At 45.4% G+C, this 26,156-nt stretch overlaps 1 protein-coding gene across 1 annotated transcript in view; it reads left to right on the top strand.

Moving 5' to 3' along the window:
• The window catches only part of sema4d (sema domain, immunoglobulin domain (Ig), transmembrane domain (TM) and short cytoplasmic domain, (semaphorin) 4D), a 70,975-nt gene extending 45,038 nt beyond the window's left edge, over positions 1–25,937 (top strand). Inside the window, exons 4-17 of the mRNA XM_038989591.1 lie at positions 5,279–5,415; positions 7,453–7,598; positions 7,684–7,746; positions 7,891–7,989; positions 8,368–8,461; positions 9,013–9,129; positions 10,662–10,813; positions 14,073–14,248; positions 17,343–17,499; positions 17,698–17,920; positions 18,141–18,256; positions 22,960–23,132; positions 23,268–23,314; positions 23,586–25,937. Coding sequence (XP_038845519.1) covers positions 5,319–5,415; positions 7,453–7,598; positions 7,684–7,746; positions 7,891–7,989; positions 8,368–8,461; positions 9,013–9,129; positions 10,662–10,813; positions 14,073–14,248; positions 17,343–17,499; positions 17,698–17,920; positions 18,141–18,256; positions 22,960–23,132; positions 23,268–23,314; positions 23,586–24,601 — 2,676 coding nt within the window. The 5' untranslated portion in view covers positions 5,279–5,318 and the 3' untranslated portion in view covers positions 24,602–25,937. The remainder of the gene's footprint in view (positions 1–5,278; positions 5,416–7,452; positions 7,599–7,683; positions 7,747–7,890; positions 7,990–8,367; positions 8,462–9,012; positions 9,130–10,661; positions 10,814–14,072; positions 14,249–17,342; positions 17,500–17,697; positions 17,921–18,140; positions 18,257–22,959; positions 23,133–23,267; positions 23,315–23,585) is intronic.
• Positions 25,938–26,156: the final 219 nt, after the last annotated feature.

The following is a 26,156-nucleotide window of genomic DNA, read 5'->3' as shown; positions in this document are numbered from 1 at the left end:
TATGATGATCACATGCTGAAATGATGACGTTATTTTGGCAGCAACTGGTATCCATATGGTTCTACTAAGTTGTATTGAATTCCTGCCCAGGCTTCTTCTCCATTGTATTTTTCATCTTGGCACTTGTTCTTTTTGTTTATCAGGAAGCAGAACTTTTTCCGTCTGTGAGAAGGAAGCAGGTTTTAAGAATAATTACCACCTTTAGCTTGCTAGGAAATGTGATTAGCATCTATACACCCACACCACATGAACCTGTCCCAGGCCTTCAGCCTACTGCTATTAGGACACCTTCTCTTCACCTGGGCCTGCTCAGGTTGGGAAACCAGAATTACCTGCTCTTGTGCCGGTGTCACTTTTCCTTTGTAAAAGGATTGAATGTCTTTTCCCCATCTCCCTTGTGAGCCCCTGGTGCCGCAATGGATAGCTGCAGTTCTATTGTGTTTTCTTGGCCCTGATCTTAACTTTTTGGGCATAATGTTTCCGACATTGTTTCCTATGACCGAAAAGAGCTTCTGGACATCAGAACAGCGATCACTAACCTCAATTTGGATCAAAGTTTATACTTCAAATAGTCGTAGGCGCAGGACATACTGCTCACGACAGACCAGGCCTCGGAAAAGACTGCAAGACGTGCCGACATGCGGACACCTTGACGAAAGTACAGTACCAGTCAAAAGTTTAGACACACCTACTCATTCAAGGGTTGTTCTTTATTTTTTACTATTTTCTACATTGTAGAATAATAGTGAAGACATCAAAACTATGAAATAACACATGGAATCATGTAGTAACCAAAAAAGTGTTAAACAAATCAGAATATATTTTAGATCCTTAAAAGTAGCCACCCTTTGCCTTGATTACAGCTTTGGACACTCTTGGCATTCTCTCCACCAGCTTCATGAGGTAGTCACCTGGAATGCATATCATTTAACAGGTTTGTTTTGTTAAAAGTTAATTTGTGGAATTTCTTTCCTTGATGCGTTTGAGCCGATCAGTAGTGTTGTGACAAGATAGTGGTGGTATACAGAAGATAGCTGTATTTGGTAAAAAAACTACGCCCATATTATGGCAAGAACAGCTCCTTCGTGGCAGGCCTTCGTGGTTGAACTGCTGCAAAGAAACCACTACTAAAGGACACCAACAATAAGAAGAGACTTGCTTGGGCCAAGAAACACGGGCAATGGACATTAAACCGGTGGAAATCTGTCCTTTGGTCTGATTAATCCAAATTTGAGATTTTTGGTTCCAACCGCTGTGTCTTTGTGAGACGCAGAGTAGGTGATTTGGATGATCTCCGCATGTGTGGTTCTCATCGTGAAGCATGGAGCAGGAGGTGGGATGGTGTGTCGGTGCTTTTTCGGGTGACACTGATTTATTTAGAATTCAAGGCACACTTAACCAGGATGGCTACCACAGCATTCTGCAGCGATAAGCCATCCCATCTGGTTTGAACTTAGTCCCACTATCATTTAGGTTTTCAACAGGACAAAACACACACCTCCAGGCTATGTAAGGGCTACTTGACCAAGGAGGAGAGTGATGGACTGCTGCATCAGATGACCTGTCCTCCACAATCACCGACCTCAACCCAATTGAGATGGTTTGGGATGAGTTGAACCGCAGAGTGAAGGAAAAGCAGCCAACAAGTGCTCAGCATATGTGGGAACACCTTCAAGACTGTTGGAAAAGCATTCATCATGAAGCTGGTTGAGAGAATGCCAAGAGTGTGCAAAGCTGTAATCAAGGCAAAGGGTGGTTACTTTGAAGAATCTCAAATATAAAATATATTTTGATTTAACACTTTTTTTGTGTTTTCATAGTGTTTTCATAGTTTTGATGTCTTCACTATTATTCTACAATGCAGAAAATTGTTTTTTTTTAAATACAGAAAAACCCTTGTAGGTGTCAACTTTTTACTGCTACTATAAAGTTGAGAGAGCGGAGACTTATCGATTTAATGGCTGAGTTAGCTAGCAAAGAAAATGCAACTCAGAGGGACGGGCTGTTTCATTGGCTGAGGTAATCAGCTTATCCAATAGCTCTATATATATATATATTAGTGTGGTATATCCAAAGTAGATAGAGGCAATAATCCAGGGGCGGCATTGGGCACAGAAGACGAGGGGAAGAATCGACAATGAGAAGGCTCCAGCAGACGGAATTGACTGTGTTGTGGTGATCAATCAGCTACTGTGGTGCTCTTAAAAAAAAGGCCAGGGTTGGGGGAAAAAGTAGCCTACTTCATGGAGAACAGGTGAAAAGGTCGACAAAAAAATTGGAGGACAAAAAACAGACAAGGTACTAAACAATTAGAGCAGGCAGGAATGATTTTCCACTTTTCTTTTTGAGCCAGAAGCAAGCCCTCCCGGTGGTGCAGGAGAAGCAGAAGCAAGCCCCCCGGTGGTGCAGGAGAGGCAGAAGCAAGCCCCCCGGTGGTGCAGGAGAGGCAGAAGCAAGCCCTCCCGGTGGTGCAGGAAATGCAGAAGCAAGCCCCCCGGTGGTGCAGGAGAAGCAGAAGCAAGCCCCCCGGTGGTGCAGGAGAAGCAGAAGCAAGCCCTCCCAGTGGTGCAGGAAATGCAGAAGCAAGCCCCCCGGTGGTGCAGGAGAAGCAGAAGCAAGCCCCCCGGTGGTGCAGGAGAAGCAGAAGCAAGCCCCCCGGTGGTGCAGGAGAAGCAGAAGCAAGCCCCCCGGTGGTGCAGGAGAAGCAGAAGCAAGCCCTCCCGGTGGTGCAGGAGAAGCAGAAGCAAGCCCCCCGGTGGTGCAGGAGAAGCAGAAGCAAGCCCCCCGGTGGTGCAGGAGAAGCAGAAGCAAGCCCTCCCGGTGGTGCAGGAGAAACAGAAGCAAGCCCCCCGGTGGTGAAGGAGAAACAGAAGCAAGCCCTCCCGGTGGTGCAGGAGAAGCAGAAGCAAGCCCCCCGGTGGTGCAGGAGAAGCAGAAGCAAGCCCCCTCGGTGGTGCAGGAGAAGCAGAAGCAAGCCCCCCGGTGGTGCAGGAGAAACAGAAGCAAGCCCTCCCGGTGGTGCAGGAAATGCAGAAGCAAGCCCCCCGGTGGTGCAGGAAATGCAGAAGCAAGCCCCCCGGTGGTGCAGGAGAAACAGAAGCAAGCCCCCCGATGGTGCAGGAGGCAGAGCTACCTGAACTGGAGCAGCCGAGCAGGATCATGCCCCCACTTGTGGAGAATCTGATCTGTTTACATCACACCCCCTCGTGATTGGTGGATTGCTGCTCACCACTGCCAGCACTCGGTCTGCATGGCTAGTGGCTAACGTTAGCCAGCTCGAGCTAGCTATCACAGAGTAGATTCTCCATATGACGTTGAGAAATGTTGTGGGTAGAGGATATCTGGAAATAAGTTAATAAATATGTTTAAAAAAAACTTTTTTTTAAACTGTTTGTAGTTATAGGCAACCAGATCGTGACTACAACTGTCTTTGACTACACTGCTGTTACTTTGGTGAATAAAAACTCATGCATCCTACCCTTTAAATCTGAATAACATTTACAAAGGTACAAGCAACTGATTTGAATCCTCCATGCAGCCACATTAGGAAGAATTTATTTTGATTTGATAAAATGTCCTATTATAGTATGTTACTGCCTCCATCGTTTAGGTGCAAAATATTTGACTAAGATAGAGTATTATAATCTTACAACTAGGATAGAATAAGCACATTTAGATTAGAGATGTATTTTCATATTTCAGTTAGGCTTTAAGGGCTCAAATATTTCACAGGTTTATGAGCTTTTCTCTGGTTTCAGGTGACCCAGTTTGACCTAGAAATACGTAGGCCTACTGTTTTGGGAGAAAGAAAATGTACTTGAAAAGCATCGATGACAAGTCAAACATTGTCGCTGTATCTGACAAATATTTTACATAATGTAACGGGCAACTCAAGCTAGGTTGACAAGCATCAACATTTTCAGATTTTTTGTTGTTGTTGCCGTTCCTGGTTTGACCTAATTATCCTTTTGGGGTATTTATGGGTGTTCTAAACCAATCCAGTTGGAGGATAGACAGAGACCCCTGACTCTGTCAGAGAGGTGTTTGCCAGTTGCACCACCCAGGGCGTTCCTTCCTCTCTCTGCCTGAGGGATAGTTGGGGAAATAGGTAGGCCTTCCAAAGTCATAGATATATGGGTTGTTGTATGATCTTATCGTCTTTGTCAAGAGACAAAAAGCTTTGTAATTGGTTTCTTATCAGATCCGTCAGGAAACTGACGTTTAATGGCAGAGTAACATAATGCTGCTGTGAATTAGTACATAGAAAAGGACAGTAAAATCGGATTACATGTTTTATATAATCTGTAATGCTGCTGGGAAGGTTGTCATGTAAAGCCCTTTGTGGAAGAGATCCGCCTTAAAAAAAAGAAGAAAGATAAATAAAAAGGCTACAGTGTGCCCTAATGAACATGACCCAGCCTAAGAGGAGCAGAGCATGGCTTTCATGTTAAATGAAGAGCACATGGTCCCTCTCTCTCTCTGTCAGACTGAGCGACTCCCATCCAGTTATTTCAGGGCCCTGTCATCACATGCTCTCCCTCACTCCTTACCCTACCTGAACTCAACGCCCGCAGTCTTGTACTTTGTATTACACAAACACAGGCTACACAGCTGTTGTCAGTAGCAGCTGGTCCTTTGATAGCAGGTCTGTCATTTACATAGTTGATGTGAGTTGAGAGAGATGCTGTGAAATGTCTTTGGTTGGCAATGTGAAATAGTGTGAATGTGGTATTCTGTTTGAGAGGAGTAACAGTTACTTGAGCCACAAGAAAAAGCACATGTATAGTAGCTGTTCTAGTTTGCTCTTGTGACAGTCACACACCCCCTCGGGCCAACAGCACCCCCTCGGGCCTCAGAGTATTACAATATATTTACTGATGACAGTAAATGCCACACTCGGTTGTGATTTTGAGTCATTAGAATACGGGACAGGAATCGGTTCCGCTGTCATAATGTGTAAGCAAGTCTAAGGGGTCTCAGAATGTCTGTTTATGTATCTATCCACTGACGCTGAGTGTTGACTGTTTCAGTCACAGGGCCAAACTACAAGGTTATAATGTTTTTTTAAACCTTCTCTATCATTTGTTTTGTGTGTTTCAGTTTCTTTGTGTCTGTAGTTAACAAATGAGCTGAAAAGAGGAGGATGCGGTCGTAGTAGCCATATCTGAGAGGAAGTGGGTTTACTGTGTTAACAGCTGTCTCTCTGCTGCTGGTGATTAGTATATCCGTGTGTCTGAGGAAAAGGGACTGTGTATTAAATCAACCTTGTTGTCATCAGAGGAAACTTCACGGTTCCGAAGCTGCTCCCGGAATCCAACATGGTGTTCGGAGTTCTAGGTGTGTTCTTGGGTCTACTCCTTGAGGTTTCTACACACGGACCCCACAGCATTCCCCGGACCTCTTGGAAACACGAAGGTATGGTAACATGATCAGCGCTTTCCCTTACATACAATCACACTGCAGCAGACCTGGGTCAAGTATTCTCAAATACTTGAGGACGGTACGCTAGATTAAGTTTGCCCAGTACAATAGAACCAATGGACTCTAGAGAAATGATTTACTGGAAAGATGGGGGGAGGCCATTTTCTTCTAAAAGTCTCAAACATTCACCCAGGGTTCACTATTTTAAAGACATCAGTCTCCATTGAGTCTCTTCTCAGCCTTTCATGCTGTGTTTCTTGAAGGGGGAGGAGGTTCAGTAACAGTTTGTATGCTGCTATTGACATAAATAGCTCCAGTAATCAAATCGCATTTTATTTATCACATGCTTCGTAAACAACCGGAGAAGACTAACCGTGAAATGCTTACTGACGGGTCCTTTTCCAACAACGCAGAGTTAAAAATAAAAATGGTGATACGAGGAATAACAACGAGTAAAAATAACATGGCTATATATACAGGAAGTACCAGGTAATACCATGGCTATATACAGGGAGTACAAGGTAATAACATGGCTATATACAGGGAGTACAAGGTAATAACATGGCTATATATTCAGGAAGTACCAGGTAATACCATGGCTTTATATACAGGGAGTACCAGGTAATAACGTGGCTATATATATACCGTGAGTACCAGGTAATAACTTGGATATATATATGTATTCAGGGAGTACCAGGTAATAACGTGGCTATATATATATATATATATATATATATATATATATATATATATATCTATACACACACACACATATTATTTATATATATATATAGCCATGTTATTACCTGGTACTCTCTGTGTATGTATGTATGTATGTATATATATATAATTGCCACGTCATTACACATATATATATAGGGAGTACCAGGTAATGACGTGGCATTTATATATATATGTGTGTATATATATAGACACATATACATGCATACATACATACGGAGTACCAGTACCTAGTCAATGTGCAGGGGTAACATAATTGAAGTGGCTATGTACATATAGGTAGAGCTAACGTGACTAGGCAACATTATAGATAATAGACAGTAGCAGCTGTGTGTGTGCACGCAAAAAAGGATCAGTCCTAGTCCGGGTAGCCATTTGATTAGCTGCTTAGTGGTCTTGTTATCAGTCTTATGGCTTGTTGGTTCCAGACTTGGTGCACTGGTACAGGCTATGGGTGGATGAAGTCTTTGACAATTTTCTGGGCCTTCGTCTTACACCGCCTGCTATAAAGAGGTCCTGGATGGCAGTGATGTACTGGGCCGTACTCCCCACCCTCTGTAGCTCCTTGCTGTTGCCGTACCAAGCGGTGATGCAGCCAGTCAAGATGCTCTCAATGGTGCAGCTGTATACGTTTTTGAGGATCTGAGTGCCCGTGACAAATATTTTCAGCCTCCTCAAGGGGATGGGGCGCTGTCGTGCCTTCTTCACTAATGTGTTGGTGTGTTTGGATCATGATAGATCTATAGTGATGTGGACACCGAGGAACTTGAAGCTCTTGAGTAACTAATTATGTCATGGCTCAATGCAATAAATTGATACTCACTCCAAACAAAATGGATCCCTTCCCTCCAGCCAGTCAGTGTTGTCTTTCAGTGTCTGAGAGTGTTTCTGCCCGGGCAGGTGGCTGAAAACCTGTGCCCTCTCACACCTGTTGGCGCTGCCAGACACTCTACCTAATGCTAACTACTGCCAGCTTCCCCATCAATCACCACACTCACACAAAGCATTCTGAGGAGCCATAATGATAGGCACTCGCAGAGATGCACAAAGGAGACTGGTTTATATCCCCTAAACAGATCTAGACTGGACTGGCCCGTTATTATATCTGAGAGGAACACTAGGCTTATACATCCTGCACTGTGGAAATTGTAGATAAGCAATAAGGAAATCATGAGTTGCTTTTTTTCTGTAACTTTGGGAAATTGCTTGACTTGACTTTTAACCTAGACTCAGTCATGGGTAGTTGGCATTGGACAATGTTTCAAATCTGTGCGTCTTGTTTATCAACAGAGCTCAAGTTGGTGGAGTTCTCTGAGCCCGGCATCTTCAACTATTCCACTCTGTTGTTGAGTGAGGATAAGGATGTGCTGTACGTGGGAGCGAGGGAGGCCATCTTTGAACTCCGCATGACCAATGTGTCAATCAAGAACAACAAGGTACAGAAAGGTTTTATCATTTTCAAAAGGTCTCAACTTCAAAGTTTGCCTTTAATAATTGTTCTATTTGAATGGTTCCCTGTAGGTTCAATGGAAGGTCCCTGAAAACCACATGTCGATGTGCATCGTAAAAGGAAAATCTAAAGAGGTATGTCTGCTATTCCATCAAACGCCTGACTTCAGATCTGTGTGAAAGGAAGCCATGTCTCAGCTCTCCAGTATCTCCATTAGTTTTTATTTCAGTTATCTCTGTCAGCCAGGTGTAAATGTGTCTTTGTGATGTGTTTTACAGACAGACTGTCTAAACTACATCCGGGTGTTACAAGTGTTGGACGACAAGCGACTGTATGTCTGTGGGACACATGCCTTTCAGCCTGTCTGTCACTACCTGGTAAGTGGATTACGTTTACGTGTTAGTCATTTAGTTGACACTCTTAGCCAGAGCGACTTACAGGAAGGAGCAATGCCTTGCTCAAGGGCACTTCGACATATTTATATTTTGGCACCTGGTCAATCCAGGGATTTGAACTAGCGACCTTTCGTCCCAAAGCTCTTAACCGCTAGGCTACCTGCCACCTCTGGATCACTGGTGACAGCCGCCTCTTTATTTTAGATTTTATTATGCCTTTTTTATTTTATTTTGAGGTAAAAATGAAAGGAATTGAATCGATTTTAGTATCTTTTAATGTCCACACCATGTTGAAATTCAACTTTCACTTCACAGTAAGTAATCATTACTGTGTAATAATCATAATTGTGCTCTCATCAGTCCCTAAAGGATTTCAGTCTGGAGGGTCCAGCGGAGGACGGGAGAGGGAAGTGTTCCTTTGACCCATCTCAGAGCTTCACAACGGTCATGGTTGGTAAGTAGACCCAGATTTCATCGGTAGTAGACCCAGATTTCATCGGTAGTAGACCCAGATGTCTTCTTTGGTAGTAGACCCAGATTTCTTCTTTGGTAGTAGACCCAGATTTCTTCTTTGGTAGTAGACCCAGATTTCTTCTTTGGTAGTAGACCCAGATTTCTTCTTTGGTAGTAGACCCAGATTTCTTCTTTGGTAGTAGACCCAGATTTCTTCTTTGGTAGTAGACCCAGATTTCTTCTTTGGTAGTAGACCCAGATTTCTTCTTCGGTAGTAGACCCAGATTTCTTCTTTGGTAGTAGACCCAGATTTCTTCTTTGGTAGTAGACCCAGATTTCTTCTTCGGTAGTAGACCCAGATTTCTTCTTCGGTAGTAGACCCAGATTTCATCAACTGCTTTTTTGGTACACAGCCCTAAATACATCATTATCTTGATTTATACTATTTTGAGGTATTTAGGCCTGAAAAACAACCAAACCTGGTTTAGAGAAAAAAGTAGATCTTTATTATAGCTACATCTTATGTGTTTTCTTTCCTGTCTTTCTTTTTAGATGGAGAACTTTACTCTGGAACATCGTATAACTTCTTAGGAAGTGAGCCGATCATCTCCAGATATTCTCTTTCACAGAGTCTGTTGCGGACAGAGTATTCAACGTCTTGGCTGAACGGTAAGGGTGTGATACCTGTTCCTCTCCAAATAAGGAATTGACCGTATCATTGTTACTACACTTGAACCCTTTACACTCGTACCCGTATACGGGTTGAAAATGGCAGATTTGGACACTGATAAGCACCTAAATTGGAACGCAGTGGCTGTACAGTAACATGCAATAAATTACATCAGAGTTCAGGCTCTGCACTTCACAGCGCTGTATGGGTTTTGACTGAAATCCATTCAGCACCGCACGCAACAAGAAGTTGCCCTCATCCATCCCGCTAATTGGGTAACTTTTGCACATTTTTGTTTGTCTGAGTGAGGGAAAAGCTGTAAATGAAGAGGACTCTATGTATTTTGAAAGATGAGACATTGAGGATTATAATAAATACAGCTTTGACGTCATACAAGCAACTCAAAAACCTGTGAGTCCAAATGTGCACTTCACATTTCCATATCATAAAACTCAAGTCATATGATGGAACAGTTAGAAGATGACATGGCGTCATACTCTGTGTTGTTCTGAACAGAATGAGCCTATTTGTTTGTCTGTTGTGAAGAACATTTTCAGCTGAACACACACCTGAATGCACTCGTGACTCGTTTCTATCTGCGCCAAAATTACAATCTGTTTCTCTGAATTGCCTCGTGAAAGCATTAAAGATAGTATTTTATAACTTAGCTAGTCATGTTGGCAATAGATCAAGCTTTCAAATGATGCCCATCTGACCCAGATTTAGATTGATAATGGGTCGTTTTTGGATTGCGTTAAACAACTGTGATGGTTGAGACCCAGAGTTGTTCCAAACTACTACATGTGTGCTAGTGTCAGTTCCTCCACGGCACAGCTAGGAGAGCAAAAATGTATAGTTGAAGACTCTTCTTTGAGTCATAAAAGTGCATTGAAAGCACATTTTGGGGAGGTGTGTGTGTGGCCACTTGTAGATACCAGTTAGTCCTCTCACTCAAACCCTTGTCATTTATTTTGTCTTATGTTGCACCTACCCGACATTTTCCAGGAATATTCTTATCATGTTACTGAATGTATCCAGAGTATTTTCAGAGTCTGTTATCCACAAATGCAGCTAAGAGTACATTTAAATGTCAAATGCACATAAAATCAACAATCCAATGTTTGGATTCAGTCTTGTCAGGTGAATTGTTGTCCTCAACTTTAGTCTAATAATTTTCCCATAATCTCCAAACTGTTCCCTTTCAATTGCTACCATGGTTATGCATATGCTTTTCATATTTCTTCTGTGAGAGACATTTCTGTTTAGCCCTGCCCATATAGGCCAATTCCCACGAGTGTAAAGGGTTTTAAGGAGCTTACATCAAAGATCCTCTAAAAAGTAACAGCTGATCAACCTCCAAGTTTTCTTCACTCTGTTCAATATACAGACAAATCTGGAGGCGAAAGAAACACACACCTGTTTAGGCGAGGTGGTGGCTAGCGGAATAGAACTCTTGTGTGGTTCTCTTTTTCAATATGCAGAGAAACCATTTATTTACCACTGATCATGAATATCTCCCTCGACCCCATAGAACCCAGTTTTGTTTTTGCTGATGTCATCAGAGAGGGGAAGAACAGTGCAGATGGCGAGGACGATAAGATCTACTACTTCTTCACTGAGGTGTCTGTGGAGTACGAGTTCTTTGGCAAGCTGCTCATCCCCAGGATAGCACGCGTCTGTAAGGTCAGGACACGTCAGCGGAACGGCTAACCATCTGCCACTGGCACTACCACGGCGTTCTCTGCCTCATCGCCCTCCCTCTCGCGCTCCCTCTCGCTCTTTCCCTCCCTCTCGCTCTTTCCCTCCCTCTCGCTCTTTCCCTCCCTCTCGCTCTTTCCCTCCCTCTCGCTCTTTCCCTCCCTCTCGCTCTTCCCCTCGCTCTTCCCCTCGCTCTTCCCCTCGCTCTTCCCCTCGCTCTCGCTCTTCCCCTCGCTCTCGCTCTTTCCCTCGCTCTCGCTCTTTCCCTCGCTCTCGCTCTTTCCCTCGCTCTCGCTCGCTCTCTCGCTCTTTCGCTCGCTCTCTCGCTCTTTCCCTCGCTCTCTCGCTCTTTCCCTCGCTCTCTCGCTCTTTCCCTCGCTCTCTCGCTCTTTCCCTCGCTCTCTCGCTCTTTCCCTCGCTCTCTCGCTCTTCCTCTCGCTCTTTCCCTCGCTCTCTCGCTCTTCCCCTCGCTCTCTCGCTCTTCCTCTCGCTCTTCCTCTCGCTCTTCCCCTCGCTCTCTCGCTCTTCCCCTCGCTCTCTCGCTCTTCCCCTCGCTCTCTCGCTCTTCCCCTCGCTCTCTCGCTCTTCCCCTCGCTCTCTCGCTCTTCCCCTCGCTCTCTCGCTCTTCCTCTCGCTCTTCCCCTCCCTCTCTCGCTCTTTCTCTCGCTCTTTCTCTCTCGCTCTTCCCCTCCCTCTCTCTCGCTCTTTCTCTCTAGCTCTTTCTCTCTCGCTCTTTCCCCTCCTCTCTCTCTCGCTCTTTCCCCTCCTCTCTCTCTCGCTCTTTCCCCTCCTCTCTCTCTCGCTCTTTCCCCTCCTCTCTCTCTCGCTCTTTCCCCTCCTCTCTCTCTCGCTCTTTCCCCTCCTCTCTCTCTCGCTCTTTCCCCTCCTCTCTCTCTCGCTCTTTCCCCTCCTCTCTCTCTCGCTCTTTCCCCTCCTCTCTCTCTCGCTCTTTCCCTCCTCTCTCTCTCGCTCTTTCCCTCCTCTCTCTCTCGCTCTTTCCCTCCTCTCTCTCTCGCTCTTTCCCCCCTCCCTCTCTCGCTCTTTCGCTCGCTCTCTCGCTCTTTCCCTCGCTCTCTCGCTCTTCCCCTCGCTCTCTCGCTCTTCCCCTCGCTCTCTCGCTCTTTCCCTCGCTCTCTCGCTCTTCCCTCGCTCTCTCGCTCTTCCCCTCGCTCTCTCGCTCTTCCCCTCGCTCTCTCGCTCTTCCCCTCGCTCTCTCGCTCTTCCCCTCGCTCTCTCGCTCTTCCCCTCGCTCTCTCGCTCTTCCCCTCGCTCTCTCGCTCTTTCCCCTCCTCTCTCTCGCTCTTTCCCCTCCTCTCTCTCGCTCTTTCCCCTCCTCTCTCTCGCTCTTTCCCCTCCTCTCTCTCTCGCTCTTTCCCTCCTCTCTCTCTCGCTCTTTCCCCCCTCCCTCTCTCGCTCTTTCCCCACATCCCTCTCTCGCTCTTTCCCCACATCCCTCTCTCGCTCTTTCCCCACATCCCTCTCTCGCTCTTTCCCCACATCCCTCTCTCGCTCTTTCCCCACATCCCTCTCTCGCTCTTTCCCCACATCCCTCTCTCGCTCTTTCCCCACATCCCTCTCTCGCTCTTCCCCCACATCCCCCTCTCGCTCTTCTCGCTCCCTCGCTCTTTCCCCCCCTCCCTCTCTCGCTCTTCTCGCTCCCTCGCTCTTCTCCACCCCTCGCGCTCCCCCCCCTCGCGCTCTACCCCCTCCCGCTCCCTCGCTCTACCCCCTCCCACTCCCTCGCTCTACCCCCTCCCGCTCCCTCGCTCTACCCCCTCCCGCTCCCTCGCTCTACCCCCTCCCGCTCCTTCGCTCTTCCCGCTCCTTCGCTCTACCCCCTCCCGCTCCTTCGCTCTACCCCCTCCCGCTCCTTCGCTCGCTCTTTCCCCACATCCCTCTCTCGCTCTTTCCCCACATCCCTCTCTCGCTCTTTCCCCACATCCCTCTCTCGCTCTTCCCCCACATCCCCCTCTCGCTCTTCTCGCTCCCTCGCTCTTTCCCCCCTCCCTCTCTCGCTCTTCTCGCTCCCTCGCTCTTCTCCACCCCTCGCGCTCCCCCCCTCGCGCTCCCCCCCTCGCGCTCCCCCCCCTCGCGCTCCCCCCCCTCGCGCTCCCCCCCCCTCACGCTCTACCCCCTCCCGCTCCCTCGCTCTACCCCCTCCCGCTCCCTCGCTCTACCCGCTCCTTCGCTCTACCCCCTCCCGCTCCTTCGCTCTACCCCCTCCCGCTCCTTCGCTCTACCCCCTCCCGCTCCTTCGCTCTACCCCCTCCCGCTCCTTCGCTCTACCCCCTCCCGCTCCCTCGCTCTACCCCCTCCCGCTCCCTCGCTCTACCCCCTCCCGCTCCCTCGCTCTACCCCCTCCCGCTCCCTCGCTCTACCCCCTCCCGCTTCCTCGCTCTACCCCCTCCCGCTCCTTCGCTCTACCCGCTCCCTCGCTCTACCCCCTCCCGCTCCTTCGCTCTACCGCCTCCCGCTCCCTCGCTCTACCCGCTCCCTCGCTCTACCCCCTCCCGCTCCCTCGCTCTACCCCCTCCCGCTCCCTCGCTCTACCCCCTCCCGCTCCTTCGCTCTACCCCTCCCGCTCCTTCGCTCTACCCCCTCCCGCTCCTTCGCTCTACCCCCTCCCGCGCTCCCTCGCTCTACCCCCTCCCGCTCCCTCGCTCTACCCCCTCCCGCTCCCTCGCTCTACCCCCTCCCGCTCCCTCGCTCTACCCCCTCCCGCTCCCTCGCTCTACCCCCTCCCGCTCCCTCGCTCTACCCCCTCGCTCTACCCCCTCTCGCTCCCTCGCTCTACCCCCTCCCGCTCCTTCGCTCTACCCCCTCCCGCTCCCTTGCTCTACCCCCTCCCGCTCCTTCGCTCTACCCCCTCCCGCTCCTTCGCTCTACTCGCTCTCTTACCCCCTCCCGCTCTCTCACCCTCTCTCTCGCTCGCCCTCTCTCTCGCCCGCCCCCCCCCCTCTCGCTCTCTCCCGCCCTCTCTCTCGCCCGCCCCCCCTCTCTCGCTCTCTCGCCCGCCACCCCTCTCTCGCTCTCTCTCCCGCCCTCTCTCGCTCTCGTCGCTCTCTCTTTCTCTCTCTTTCTGACTCTTTTGCTTCTTCCTACCATAGTAGTTTGTTCACTGTGTCCTGTTTCAACTGGTTGTGGGTTCAATTCCTGCAGGGATCAATTATACGTAAATGATATTTGGATGAATGTGTCTGCTAAGTGTCATATGTTATTATTATATATAAATGTCTCTCTGCAGGGGGATCTGGGGGGCCAGCGGACGTTACAGAAGAAATGGACCAGTTTCCTGAAGGCCAAGCTGGTGTGTTCCATGCCAGAGCTCAACTTTGTGTTCAACGTGGTTAATGACGTGTTCATACTGAAGACTGCTGACTGGAGAGAGACTGTCATCTACGGAGTGTTCACATCCCAGTGGTGAGTTAGAGTTAAGACAGTGTCCTGACGGAGAATCCTAACTCCATTTTATTAACGTGTTACATTTCCTTCAGAAAGTATTCACCCCTAGTCGTATTCCACATGTTGGTGTTACAGCCTTGAATTCAAAATGGATTCAAAAACAGTCTCAATCAACTACACACAACACCCCATAATGACGAAATTAAAACTTTTTTGATAATTTATTGAAAATGAAATGCTCAAACATCTAATTTGCATAAGTATTCAAACCCCAGAGTCAATACTTTGTAGAAACTAAGAGCTTTCCACATCTGGATTGTGCAACATTTGCTCATTATTCTTACAAAATGATTCAAGCTCTGTCAAATTGGTTGTTGCTCATTGCTAGACAACCATGTTCAGGTCTTGCCATAGATTTTCCAGATTTAAGTCAAAACTGTAACTCGGCCACTCAGGAACATTCACTGTCTTTTTGGTAAGTAACTCGTGTAGATTTGGCCTTGTGTTTTAGGTTATTGTCCTGCTGGATTGTGAATTCCTCTCCCAGTGTATGTTGGAAAGCAGACTGGACCATGTATTCCTCTAGGATTTTACCTGTGCTTAGCTCTATTCAGTTTATTTTTATCCTGAAAAACTCCCCAGTCTTTAACGATTACAAGCATACCCCTAACATGATACAGCCACCACTATGCTTGAAACTATGGAGAGTGGCACTCAGTAATGTGTTGTATTGGATTTGCCCCAAACGCAACACTTTGCATTTAGGACAAAAAGTGAATTGCTTTGCCACATTTTTTGCAGTTTTACTTTAGTGCCTTGTTGCAAACAGGATTCATGTTTTGGGAATATTTTTATTCTGTACAGGCTTCCTTTTCACTCTGTCAATTAGTTACAACGTTTAATGGCTGTGATAGGAGAAAACAGGCTGGATCAACAACAGTGTAGTTCCTCAACAAAACTAACCTGTTTTAAAGTCATCGTTGGTATCATGGTGACATTTCCTGAGTGGTTTCATTCCTCTCCGGCAACAGTTAGGAACGGCTGTCCCCGACCGACCAAAAAAAACTATAATAATCTTGGTAGACCAAGAGGAGTAGTCAGTTCTTTCGACTAATCGATTGATCTAAATGTATTAACCTGTATTTTTCCATATATAGACACACATCCTATGTTTTAATCAAATCAACTATATGCACTGAGCTTGTCTGATGCTCTAAGCTGTTTGATTAAAGAATTAAGATGCACAACTGACTAGAGGGAGTCCTACCACAATTGATTTGATTTGTGCTGGGCCGGGCTCAGACTTGCTGCGACTTGTTAAAAAAAATACTACGAGTGACTGTGACTAGCAGCCGTTGTCTCTCTCGTCCCTGCTGCAGCGACCACCAGAGAACATCAACAGTGTTAATGGTGCAGTCCATGTTGCTGAAGCTGTAACATCATTACAGCCATTTCTGACTGAAGGGTTTTGTTACCTTAATCTCTCATTTGTTTAGGAAAAACATTCCCTATTTCCTGAACCCCTTTGCTCTCTTTACGTGACACATTTATGCATCGCATGCACGTGACCAATGGAGCCTGACCTATAGCATATCATAATCGCATCAATTAATTGGTTATCACAAACTCTGAATAACGTAACACACGTGACAGCAAAATGGATGCAGAGGACGTGTTAAATAAACTCTAAACGGGGGAATGTGTACTGGTTTCTCAGGAAGTAAAGAGGAAGTCAGATGTGTGGAATAAATGTGACTAGTTGTTAAATACTGGAGATGAAGGGAAAGAAGGTAAGGAACAAGCTCTGCCTGCATGTTATGTTTCCAAACAGATGGTGTTAGATTACAATAAACTTTTTCTGACTGTTTGGAACAGTTTAAACAACACTAAATAAATTAAAAGCGTACCAGAGAGTGTTGTAATGTTTAAAACAAAATTGTAAAGCTTTTATTACAGCAAAGACTAAACAGTCGAATGCAATTGCCAAAATGCAACGGTTTATTTATTGTTCACGCTAATTATTGTTATTTTATTTTAAAACGAAAATGCTTGATTGCAACATGGTCTAGGAAAAAGGCGCCAATTCAACAGCGCGTTGTTTCAGAACCGCCGACAGCGACCACCAACAAACGCTACTTTACGAAAGCACCCGAATGTCCATCGAGAACGCACAACGACTATACCACTTAGCTAAGCTAAGAATGACGGGAATAATCAAGTCAATTAACGTTGGGTAGCAGGGGAGAGCGCATTAGTTCTAACATAATCATATTTGTGTTAGTGTTGCACCATTGTTCTTTATCATGTACAATTTCAGTAACACGTGTCTTAAAGTGATGGACTGTACCATCCCCACAGCCTCCACAATGGATTAGTCCTCTCATAGGCGTAAATCAGTTGTCTTGTACACCATGAATCATTTTTTTGACTACTGCTCGACTAAAGAAATCTCGATCGACCAAACAATCGACCAGTCGACTAAATTCAGTCAGCGCTTGGAAGGACGCCTGTGTCTTTGTAGTGACTGGTTGTATTGATACTCCATCCAAAGTATAATTAATAACTTCACCATGCTCAAAGGGATATTCAATGTCTGCTTTTTTTATTTTCACCCATCTGCCAATATGTGCCCTTCTTTGTGAGGCATTGGAAAACCTCCCTGATCTTTGTGGTTGAATCTGTGTTTGAAATTCACTGCTCGACTGAGGGACCTTACAGATAATTGTATATGTGGGGTACAGAGATGAGGTAGTCATTCAAAAATCATGTTAAACACTATTGCACACACAAGTTGCATGGACAAAGGGGTTTAACACCTTATACTTATTGACTAAAGACATTTCAGATGTTCATTTTAATTTGTTTACATTCCACTAACATTATGGGGCATTGTATGTAGGCCATTTTAAATTCAGGCTGTAACACAACAAAATGTGGGAAAAGTAAAGGGGTGTGAATACTTTCTGAAGACACTGTCATTTTACCATGGTGTTACTAGTGTAATGACAGTAACTGCACAGGTATAGGAGCGACCACATCTCACCATGGCAGTGGTAACTCCCACTTGTGGAAGGGTGTTTTGTGACATCGTCTTTGTCTCTTTCTTGTTCAGGGGAAACGTAGGGCTGTCTGCAGTGTGTGCCTATGACATGTTGTCAGTAGAAAATGTATTCTCCAAGGGGAAGTACATGCAGAAAGCCACAGTGGAACAGTCTCACACCAAGTGGGTGAGGTACAACGGGATCACTCCCACCCCTCGCCCAGGAGCTGTAAGTGTTGCTTGCTGAAATCACCTTCTAAACATGTCTACATCTTTTTTTAATTTTTTGTAGTTATGTTTAATCATATGTTTCCCCACTGTTTTCCATTGACCCCAATTTTGAGTTGGATTGAATTGTCATATTTGGACTGGGTTAGAGCGTTGTATCCTTCATAGCATTATCCCTCTCACTCCTATCCATCTGTAGTGCATCAACAACCACCACCGTCTCCAGAACATCAGCAGCTCTCTCCACCTGCCTGACAAGACCCTGCAGTTTGTTAAGGACCATCCCTTACTGGAAGACCCCGTCCTTCCCATCGGCAACGGGCCCAAACTCATCACCAAGGACGTCAGCTACACCCAGATCGCTGTGGAGAGGGTGCAGGCGCTGGACAAGAACGTATATGACGTCATATTCACTGGGACCGGTAGGCACGAACGCTTCTCAGGGGAGCTGGCTGAGGCTCAGAGGACAGTGTTGTGTGGGAGTTAGGGTCAATTCCATTTTTAATTCAGTTAATTAAAATGTTGTTGTGAAAGGTGTTTATTTGATGGGATTATGATCAACTCTCAGCTCCTGATTTAAGACGAAAGGGACGTCTTTCAGTCCTTGATATGACGTTGACGTTTCCCCGTCTAACCCTTCAGATAAAGGAATCCTGCACAAATCGGTGGTGTATGATGGGCTGGTCCATACAGTGGAAGAGATTCAGCTTCTCCACAAGTCTGAGCCTATCAAAACCTTGCTTCTGTCATCACAAGGGGTAAGTCAAAGAGTAATATGGAAGGAGACTCTCACATCTGTGTCTCACGGGAAAGTGAGTTCTCCTCTCCTGTGATAACACTAAAACACTAAAACTGAGGAAGACGGCGAAACGTCAGTCAGCAGTTCGCATCATGTACAATGGATTAAAGGGAGCAAAAATAATCTCAAGTTCCTTTTCAACGTTTTTCTTGTTGAGCCATTTCCAATAAAACTAAGCTATTGAATACCCAAGACAAGCTAAGCTTTATTTCTTCATTTGAGATGTCTACCTCCCCACTAACTTTGGTTTTCGTTTTGGATTTCATGTCTATGTAAAACTGTTCAACTCGAGAGTAGAAAAAGGGGAAGTTACCGACCAGAGACGACAAGTCTGCTACCATTACACTTCGCTATTATCAGTAGCTTTTCATTCTTATTATTCAAGTTATTACCTATAAATATTAGTCTAGTATACAAACGAAGACATGTAAGATTGGAGAGGAATTCTGAAAGAATACAGATTTAAACCATTCACCATTTTGCCCCCACTTTTCCTAACAATTCACATAACTTCCCCAACGCTGCTTTAAAAAATATATATTTGTATTTAACCTTTATTTAACTAAGGAAGTCAGGTTAAGAACAAAATATTATTTACAATGACGGCCTACCAAAAGGCATAAGGCCTCATGCGGAGACGGGGGCCTGGGATTTAAAATGTTTTATAAATACAATATAAATATAGGACAAAACACACATCCCAACAAGAGAAACAACACAACACTACATAAAGAGAGACCTAAGACAACAACATAGCAAGGCAGCAACACATGACAACAACATGGCAGCAACATGGTAGCAATACAACATGGTAGCAGCACAAAACATGGTACAAACATTATTGGTAACAGACAACAGCACAAAGGTCAAGAAGGTAGAGACAACAATACATCACACAAAGCAGCCACAACTGTCAGTAAGAGTGTCCATGATTGAGTCTTCGGATGCTGCTGTGGTCATCCTCTGTGACAATGTGTTGTTCAAAGTGTCTAGAGACGACGCAGTGATGAGAGAAATCCTATACTACTGGAGAAACATTATGCTTCTGACAATATTAGGATATAGGCTATGCATTCTATAGGATGAATCATGAAAGGAGCTTGGCTAGGTTTTCATTCAGTTGCAACCCGAGGAAACGCAACACTGGCACCTCATCATTCCTCGCACATATGCTGGCATAGCTTCCTTTCTGTAGGACATCAAAGAAAATCTACATTATAGGGTGATGCTAAATCAATGTAGCCTGTCCTATAAATTGACGATGAGCGTTTTAATGGGGCTATATAGTGATAGGCTATATGAAGATAAAATTGACAACCATTAGAAAATAGAAAACCGTCCAATGATCAGCCGCTGATACACATTTGAAGCAAAGGTTGGTTGTGTTTTTACTTATCTCTTGTTGGTTAAGGGCTTGTAAGTAAGCATTTCACTGTTGTATGTGACAAATACAAATTTGATTTGGTTATGTTGATGTAACAGTATAACTTTAAACCGTCCCCTCGCCCCGACACGGGCGCGAACCAGGGACCCTCTGCACACATCAACAACTGACGCCCACGAAGCGTCGTTACCCATCGCTCCACAAAGGCCACGGCCCTTGCAGAGCAAGGGGCAACACTACTTAAGTCTCAGAGCAAGTGACGTAACTGATTGAAATGCTACTAGCGCGTACCCGCTAACTAGCTAGCCATTTCACATCCGTTACATTGACACATTTTTCATTTGAGCTTTAACTAAATCTGTGCCACCACTCATTGATGAGGGTCAACTCTGGCGGATTTTGTTGTCTGTCTTTTAGGGTTGCCAATAGCAACGGTGGTACTGTAGACTGACTTTAGTTTTCCTATAATATATATATAGCCTTCTCCACTGGCATATCGCTTCCCTTTCTCTATAGCTTTTGAATGATTAGCCTGAAAAATATAAACGAAACAATTTCAAAGATTTTACTGAGTTACAGTTCATGTAAGGAAATCAGTCAATTGAAATAAATTAATTAGGCTCTAATCTATGGATTTTACATGACTGGGAATACAGATATGCATCTCTTAGTCACAGGTACCTTTAAAAAAAGGAGGTAGGGGGTGTGGATCAGAAAACCAGTCAGTATCTGGTGTGACCACCATTTGCATCATGCAGCGTGACACATCTCCTTCACGTAGTTGATCAGGCTGTTGATTGTGGCCTGTGGAATGTTGTACCCACTACTCTTCAATGGCTGTGGAATGTTGTACCCACTACTCTTCAATGGCTGTGGAATGTTGTACCCACTACTCTTCAATGGCTGTGGAATGTTGTACCCACTACTCTTCAATGGCTGTGGAATGTTGTACCCACTACTCTTCAATGGCTGTGGAATGTTGTACCCACTACTCTTCAATGGCTGTGGAATGTCGCTGGATATTAGCGGGAACTGGAACATGCTGTCGTACAAGTCAATCCAGACCATCCCAAACATGCTCAATGGGTGACATGTCTGGGGTGTATGCAGGCCATGGAAGAACTGTGACATCTTCAGCTTCCAGGAATTGTGTACAAATCCTTGTTCATTATCATGTTGAAGCATGAGGTGATGGCGGCGGATGAATGGCACGACAATGGGCCTCAGGATCTCGTCACGGTATCTCTGTGCATTCAAATTGCCATCGTGTTCATTGTCCTTAGCTTTTGCCTGCCCAAACCATAACCCTACCGCCACCATGGGGCACTCTGTTCACAACGTTGACTTCGGCAAACCGCTCGCCCACACGACACCATACACGTGGTCTGAAGTTGAGGACGGTTGGCCGTACTGCCAAATTCTCTAAAATGACATTGGAGGTGGCTTATGGTAGAGAAATTAACATTCAGTTCTCTGGCAACAGCTCTGTTGGACATTCCTGCAGTCAGCATGCCAATTGCACGCTCCCTCAACTTGAGACATCTGTGGCGTTTTGTGACAAAACGGCACATTTTAGATTGGCCTTTTATTGCCCCCAGCACAAGGTGCACCTGTGTAATGATCCTGCTGTTGAATCAGCTTCTTGATATGCCACACCTGTCAGGTGGATGGATTATCTTGGTGAAGGAGAAATGCTTGCTAACGGGGATGTTAACAAATTTGTGCACAAAATTTGAGAGAAATACGATTTTTGTATTTCATCTCATGATACATGGGACCAACACTTTACATGTTGTGTTTCTATTTTTGTTCAGTGTATATAGTTTAAAACTAATAGGCCTAGGTCTATTCAAGGAGAGAAGCATGGATCGATCTTCTTGCTTGCTGAATGGCTATAAAATAGGCTACAGTACAGCGTTGGCAATGAACTGGCGTGGGGGTTTGAAAAGGCGAGAGTGACGTGTAGCCTAGCTCTGGTGGGATGTGTTTACATTGGCTAAATTGATACCTTGCTGCACTGATGCATTGCAAACGTTTTTAAAAAATCTGACAGAAATTAATTCACACAACGTGAATTGCGCAGCCTGTCAGTGGCAGTGTCCCAGATAACAATTTCAATTGGTCAACAATTTATTATCGAATGAAGAAAATATGTTTTACGAAAAAATAATAGAGATTGTGGCAGGACAATATTTTGCAACTGGTGTGAACAGACGTGCTCGTATAGATTATTTTTCTTCCTAATTATTCGATTTGAAAATAACGGACTTGGTGAGAAAGGGCCTTTACTGAAAATGTGTCATTTAAAAATCATGACAGGAGAGTTTGATTCGTATTAAAGAGATTGAGTCCAGACAGGCTACTTTAGGACACTTTCTGAATGGACATAGGCCTATAGAGAGAATCAGCGAACTCACACACACACACACACACACGTAAAAGCACCCATCAATCAAAGCCACCAGCGTATGTCAGACTCAAGCAAATATACATTTTTTCATTTAAACGTTGTTGTTTTGTTTTTTTAATCTAGGCCTATTTTAGGCTTTCTGAAAGTAGGATATAAGATAATGAATTGACAAGGAAAGTATGAAGGTGAGAGAGACAGCTATGCAATAGTATGAAGTTGAAATTTAACAATATTAAAATGGAAACAAATAAATGCAACATGTTCATAGCCTATTTATCAGCGTTGATTAGTCTATAAATGGGAAAAAAAAGATTTCCTTGTCGAAATATTCCATGCCAGGTTGGAGATGATTGACACATTGTCCATTTGGCGCATTATACGCCTCAGAGCCAGAACAACCATGTTAACTGCTGTTGAATAATTAACGAATAGTCACACTATTAAAAGAAGACCGATTTTTATTTATTTACTAGCAAGCAATGAAAACGTGCCTTGTATAAAAGGAAGTACACATATATTTTAAAGAATGTACTGAAGTGCCATAGCCTATAGGCTAGCGCTTTGACAGCCCCGCGCAACTAGCGCATTAGCTGCTGGAGCTTGAAACGACAATTGGAAAGAGAAGATGTAGACGGACTATGTTAGCAAAACAATCCCTTATAATCATTAGTAAACACTCCCGCTATTTGGTGAAGTTTATCTACATGAAAATACAGTTAATTATTAAATAAGTAGCCCAAAATGAATGTAGGCCTATTTTAAATGTATTTGACAGTTATTTTATTTTCATGGCGGTTTTCAGCCATAACAGTCAGTTACACGGTATTCGGCTACCATCACAGACCTATGTGTGTGGTTGTGTTCACAGACGAGGTCCCTGTACGCTGGCTCGGACTCGGGCGTGGTGCAGTCTCCTACTGCGTTCTGTGACAAGTACCCATCCTGTTCAGACTGTATCTTGACCCGGGACCCTTACTGTGCCTGGGACCCAGACTCTTCCACCTGTGTCAACATCTTCCACACCCAGGGCCTCACACACCGGTAACACTCCTTTTATTATGGCATTAGGATTATCAGCACAATGCAAAACCTACGTGTTTTTACTGCCTCAGTGTAACCTGAAAGTGTCGACCCTGATGTACGTCTACCTAATGTCAGTTCTGTTTTGTTTTTCAGGAACTTGATCCAGAGCCTTAATGGGGATGCAGACAAGTGTCCCTCAGGTCTGTACCTCTGCATTTTAACGTGACCAAAGTCTCTGCATACTGACTAGCTATTGGCAGAGAGACGGGCTGCAGTGCTAACACTAAACAAATACGCTCATTTAGGAATGTCTTTATATCGCTTTAGTTCAAGTTTAATTGCTATATAAACATCTTACTTACCAGAGATTTCACATTACACACAGCATTAAAAAACAGCAAGGAAGTTCAGGAAAGATCTAGTAACACCAGCCCTCTCTTCAGAGAGTAAACTCCTCTCCTCTCCTCACAGTGCCAGGGCTCTCCGTGGAGAACTACCAGCGTGTGACAGTTAAACCAGGGAGTTCAGCTGAGCTGCCATGCCTGGTTCAGTCCAACCTGGCCGTGGTGGTCTGGAAGCAGAACAGCAGCACCATGACCGAGGCCTCCAAGTTCCACCTGATGGGTGAGACAGGTCTGCTCATTTACAGCGTGGCCCCAGAGGACCACGGCCTATACGAGTGCTGGTCACTGGAGTGGGCCCCTGTTGCAGGGAAGAACTTCAGCCGCCTCCTGGCTGGGTATGTCCTAGACGTGGATGTCCCCAGGAGGCCTTCACCGCGAGGCCACCCCCCTCAGACCGCCAGCACCCTCGGCTCCGCTCACCCCCACCACCAGTCCACCGCTGCCACTGAAGGTAATAACGGTAACACCGTGAGACCCCTCCCACTAACTTCAGCCCCTCCCAGCTCCACCGCCCTCACCTCACCACCACCCACTCACAGCGCCTCGTCATCACTAACCACACCCCCCAGCAGCAGCAGCACCGCCAGGCTCCTTCCCCCCAGCTCCAGCGCTGTCCCGCTCCCAGAGATCCGGGACCCTGCGACAGAGTACCTCCAACACGACAACAGCAGTACTTTCTTCTTCCTCTTCCTCCTGTTCTTCCTCCTCTTCCTGGCTGCCCTGGTCTACAACTGTTACATGCAGTACCTACCAGGGCCGTGTCTTCGTCTTCGTGCGGCTCTGCTGGGAAGCCAGAAGAAGCCCCAGTCCGAGTATTTAGCCTGCGAGGCCGGCCTCATGGAGCCTGTCACAGTAGACAAGCTGGACGTAAAGGATCAGATCCGCCTCACTCAGAATGGGGTACAGCTCCGAGCCCTGAGAGACACCGGCTATGAGACCGAGCCAGAGTGTAGCAACGGCAAGATCCCCTCTCGCAGCTACGGGGGAGAGGACAGTCCTTCTAAAGAGAAGCCCTTTGACGTGGACTGTGACTCACAGCCTATTGAATATGCAGACGCAGATCAAGAAGCATCACCGTACTAAAACATGCACATCTCGGCTTCTCTTTTTACTAGTGCAAGAATATTAAGGCTTGTTATTTATAGGGTTCTTCTCCCTTGCTGGCTCTCTCCACATAGTGGGCCTATACATACAAACCTGTGTGTTATACATAAGCTCAGTGGCCACCTCTCTTTCAGAAGGACAGACTGAGGCAGATTACTTCAGTTATTAGGAGGTCAAGTCACACATCCCGCTTGCCTTCAGAGATTCTCTTACTCACTCTGGCTACCCCAAGATCAATAAAATGTAGGACCTACTAACTAAATATTAAAATCATAGCCTAATCTCTGTGCAAACCTGTAACCATCTTGCTCTGCATTTTTCCAGTAAGAAACGCTGATTTTTATTCCAAATTGGAAACATTGTTTACCAAATTGGTAAGTTAACTTGTTTTCCAAATTGGAGCCTTTTTTGTTATTTTTTTGTACAATGCGGGGAGCTTCTTCTTTTAACGGTGTTAAAACATAACATGGGAACTTCTTCTAAGGCTGTTAAAACATAACTTGTTTGTTGTATTTTTCTGAATATTCAGTGAATAAGGCTATTTGACATAGTAGGTCAGCTGCTTTCCATCTCAACTTATAGGACGAGCTCCTATAGAACCTCTAGGACGATCTCCTCTAGAACCTATAGTACCATCTAATCTAGAATCTCTAGGAAGATCTCCTCTAGAACCTCTAGGACGATCTGTAAATTCTCAGGGATGGTTTGTTAGTTCGCTCTATGCCTTGTTCTCTGGTGGTGGTTAGAAAAAGCTATGTCAATAAACAGACAACCACTGGTGGCCAGTGACTGACTGATGGAAAAGGTGTGGTGAGATCTATAGATATTTATACAATGGGTGGGTCTAATCCTGGACGCTGACTGATTAAAACCGCATTCCAACCGGTGTCTATTCCACAAGTTACCACCGGCTAAAGCTGTAACGTTGAAATGCCTATTTACTCTGTTCCATCTGACTGCTCAATCCACTGTTTCATCAGCCCAGACACTATAAAAAGCATCTTGACATTATCTACCATTTCTTTAAGACTAGCAATTGGTTTTCAGTAGTTTCTCTCTCTCTGACATTTGCAACACTGTTTCAGTATTGAAATTCGATCTTCAGCTGTCCCATAGTAATGAATGTGTCGGGATGAGACAGGCAGGCAGCTTTTCTCAGCCAGTCAAAATCATTAATCAGCGTAATTTTTATGGATGTATACAAAGAAATGTAAAAAGAAAACAGGTAGAACTAAATGAAGTGCAGCTAGTTTGCAGTCTTTCCAGCTTCAGTTTGAAGTGATTGTGTTAGCTGTGTTGTTGACTAGCTCCTCTGAACAACAGTGTCCTGACGAGGGAGCACATTTTCTATGCCAGGTGAAATCGTGCCTCATTAGCTCATTGTTATGGATGTATCCGGATGTATCCAAATAAATGTCACTAGAAAACGGCTTAAGCAAATGCAGCTACTTTGTTGTTATTCTGGCTGCACTCTTTGACGTGACTAAGTTAGCCAGCTAGCTAGCTAGCAAACAAGGGATAAGAACGTTGCCAG

Source organism: Salvelinus namaycush, chromosome 3, assembly GCF_016432855.1.
Source record: "Salvelinus namaycush isolate Seneca chromosome 3, SaNama_1.0, whole genome shotgun sequence".
In the NCBI taxonomy this organism is placed as follows: domain Eukaryota; kingdom Metazoa; phylum Chordata; class Actinopteri; order Salmoniformes; family Salmonidae; genus Salvelinus; species Salvelinus namaycush.
This window is presented reverse-complemented; position numbering and strand designations above follow the sequence as displayed.